The sequence below is a fragment of the Lepidochelys kempii genome, chromosome 14, assembly GCF_965140265.1.
Source record: "Lepidochelys kempii isolate rLepKem1 chromosome 14, rLepKem1.hap2, whole genome shotgun sequence".
Lineage (NCBI taxonomy): Eukaryota > Metazoa > Chordata > Testudines > Cheloniidae > Lepidochelys > Lepidochelys kempii.
Window position 1 is genome coordinate 35,088,581 of NC_133269.1, and position 3,589 is coordinate 35,092,169.

Genomic DNA, 3,589 nt, shown 5'->3' on the forward strand with positions numbered 1-3,589 from the left:
GACTATGGAGAAAAATACCATCATTCTGCGTGTGTCAGTGGTGAACATGAGAGCGTGACAGAGCTGTCCGCAATCTCACTTTCCTCTCTGTTCTGTTCCATGGAGACAGCGTGGGACTGCCAACACTGTCTCAGTGACTCCATACAGATCATCTCCATTTTTTTCACATTAGTGGTGAGATTTTCAATGGGGGATTTCAAATGAATTTCAGTGGAGGCTGATAGCCTGAGGTTTTCAAAGCTGATTTAGGCTAAGTTATAATCTAGGATTCTCTGCCTGTTTTTGTGAAAGCCACATATTTACTGACTGCTTTGCTCAAGGCTTCCTTGACATCTCTGTTTCTCGGGCTGTAAATGAGTGGGTTAACCAGGGGAGTCAGGACTGTGTAGCAAAGAGAGAGCACTTTGTTTAGGATGTTTAATGTGTCGCGATTCGGTAGCACGTAGACAATCATTAAGGTTCCATAGTAAATCGTCACCACGATGAGATGGGAGGAGCAGGTAGAAAAGGCCTTTTGCCTCCCAGTGGTGGAAGGGATTCTCAGGATGGTTGTGAGGATACACACATAGGATGTCAGTGTTAGTAGGAATGGAGGCAGGGTGAATAGAAAGGCCAGTACAAAATTCAGCAATTTGATCAGGTATGTGTCACTGCAGGAAAGTTTTATCAATGGGATGAGATCACAGTAGAAATGGTCAATTTCATTCGGGCCACAGAATATTAAATGAGACATGAATAATACAAAGATTGCAGTAGCCAAACAACCATTTAACCATGACCCAGCAGCCAAGTAGAGGCAAAACCTGGTATTCATAAGAGTTGAGTAGTGCAGGGGTTTACATATCGCTAAATACCGATCATAAGACATCGCTCCTAAGAGACAGCATTCTATAGACAACAGAGACCCAAAGAAATACAGTTGTGTGATGCAGCCACTGAATGAGATGGTTCTGTCCCCAGTCAGGAGACTGGCCAGCATCCGGGGCAGGATGGTTGAGGTGTAGCAGGTCTCCAGGCAGGACAAGTTCCCCAGGAAGAAGTACATGGGGGTGTGAAGGTGCTGATCAGTCACAACTAGTGCAGTGATGAGCATGTTCCCAGTCACGGTTGCGATGTAGATCACTAGGAACATGAGGAAGAGAAGAATTTTCAGTTCTGGGAGATCCCCGAATCCCAGGAAGATGAATTCTGTGACAACTGTTTGATTTTTCCAGTCTCTGTCTGCCATGGGTTGAGTCAAGAAACAAGAAAACAAACTGTGCAATTGAATTGGAAGAACATAGAGTTAAAAGTTAATCAGTTCTCGTGAATTAATTGCATAAATATTCAGAAATGCAACTTCCTCTCTTGGTTACAGGCTGTAAGTTTTAGACTAAATGTAGACTTCGGAGCTAAGTGTCAGGAGTTTCAGTCCGAGGACAGATCATTGGTATCAGTGTAGATCTCCTTCTGCCATATCAGAGCTATGACTAACATAATAGACCATTTTTCTGGTAGCCAAGTCCTGATAAGACAGATTAGACCACTTCTTTATCTACTGTCATATCCCATCTAGTAACATACTAGAGCTTAACAATGATGCTTAAATGCTGTATTTAACTTCTGGCAATGACCAGAGTCAAAATCAATAAATACATCAACCAATATTTTGTACTGAGATTTCCAGTGTAGTCTAGTACCCTTAGGCATGATCTTCTGTTAGAATTAATAGAAATTAGTCCAACCATATATTCTGGTCTATTCAGTGCCCTGTCAGAGAAGGAATAATTTTCAGCCCCTCACAAGAGATCAGTTTATGCCATAAATTCTGAAGTGGCGTAAATTCTCCCTTAGTTCCTCTGGGTGTGATGGTGATGTTGTCAGAGACTGGCAATGCCTTTTCTGTTGCCTGATGTTGACTGGTGCAGTAATAAAATACAGCTCTTTGGAGGGTGGATCTTAGGAAGGGGCAAAACCAGGTTCATGTTCAACCCTAAGTGGGGAGTGACCCTCTGCACTCCATGACGAGTGTGGGATGAAAATACAGGAACATGAAAGGCACTGGGGAGTGGGGGTTGGGGGGAAAGATGCTGTCCCTGAACTTGGAGTCTAGAAACAATCTGGCATATGTGATCTGGGCTAGTAAGATTCCAGCACCACTTGCCACCCCATTGGGGCACACACTGAGCCAGATCCCCAGCTGGTGTAAGTCAAGGTAGCTCCATTTGTGTCAGTGGGGCAGATCCCCAACTGAGGACTTGTCACAAGACATGGATCTCAAGCTCCAGCTCTGTAAAATGCTGCTGTGAATGCTGACCGGCACTGCTGTGGGAAGGTGAACCTAAAACTACATATATTAATCTGAAACAGAGCTCTGTGTAGTTCAAAAGCTTCTCTCATTCACCAACAGAAGCTGGTCCAATAAAAGATATTACCTCACCCACCTTGTCCCTCTAATATTCACAAAGCACATTCATGCCCCTATTTGGTTGTGTATAGAAATGCAATCAGGAAGACGGTGCTCACCTGTAACCACAGCGCAGCCCAAGCTTGAAGCGATGAGCTCTTCTTTCTCAGGGCTTGGCCACTTGGACTCCGGATCCTCAGCTGAGGTTCTTGTCTCTCCTCTTTCTGCAGAAACTGGATTTTCTCACTTGAAGAGACACTGCAGTTACCTGAAGGAATGAGCAGGTACAGTTGATCTACCTTTGGAAAATGAGCTTCCCCTTCGATCTACAAAGTGTAAATGCTCCCTCCTATTTGTATTCGGTCTTCACACTTTTTAATACGGTCCCACTTCAACCTTTCTCCCACATGGTTCATTTTGTGTCTCCAAAGCGTTGTGGCTAACAATGCCCCCGGGGACTTGTACACTGTGACTTGTACAATTGCATTTTATTTCAGTCTAATGATCCTATATGGAAAATATTTTGATGATGAACAAACACGAGCTTATATTTTTGGAAGATGCCTGTCCAAGATGATGGATTGTTATAATGTACTCCCACCACACCTTTATTAATATTAAATAGATGCTTCCATCCAGTGGGTACTTCTGCAAATAGCTGCTCATATCTCACCCTTACAACATGCTGCCACCTAGTGGCCACTTTACAGTATGACTTTTCCATTATTGTGTGGGCTACTCAAATCTATTGACAGGTTTCAGAGCATCCGATGAAGTGAGCTGTAGCTCACGAAAGCTTATGCTCAAATAAATTGGTTAGCCTCTAAGGTGCCACAAGTACTCCTTTTCTTTTTTCAAATCTATTGGTCATTAGTCAATATTTCTGCAACCCCCCTCCCTCCCATTTCCTCTACTCTGCTGCAATCTAGTGTTCATTTCCCAGCATAACGGCCTGTTTTCTGCTCTCTTCTAGTGGATTCTTCTTGCTATAGCTGCCTCTTTCCAGTTCTTGACTCTTGTCACATGCTGGCCATTATTTCGTGCAGGCAGTCCTCGACTTTATGACCTTTGAGTTAAGACAAAGGACACTTATGACATTTATAAATTGAAATATAAAATCCACTTTACAGTGCTGGTTTCAACTTTGCAACTCTCGGTTCCGAGTTAGGACGATTCGACTTAAGATGTGATTTTCAGGAACCA

The 3,589-nt window shown here is 43.3% G+C and overlaps 1 protein-coding gene across 1 annotated transcript; it reads right to left on the bottom strand.

Annotated features, from left to right (window-relative positions):
• Positions 1-245: 245 nt before the first annotated feature.
• Positions 246-1,228, bottom strand: LOC140898163 (olfactory receptor 10A7-like). Its single transcript, XM_073311598.1, is given in 2 exon segments — positions 246-296; positions 299-1,228. Coding segments are annotated over 2 exon segments (981 nt in total).
• Positions 1,229-3,589: the final 2,361 nt, after the last annotated feature.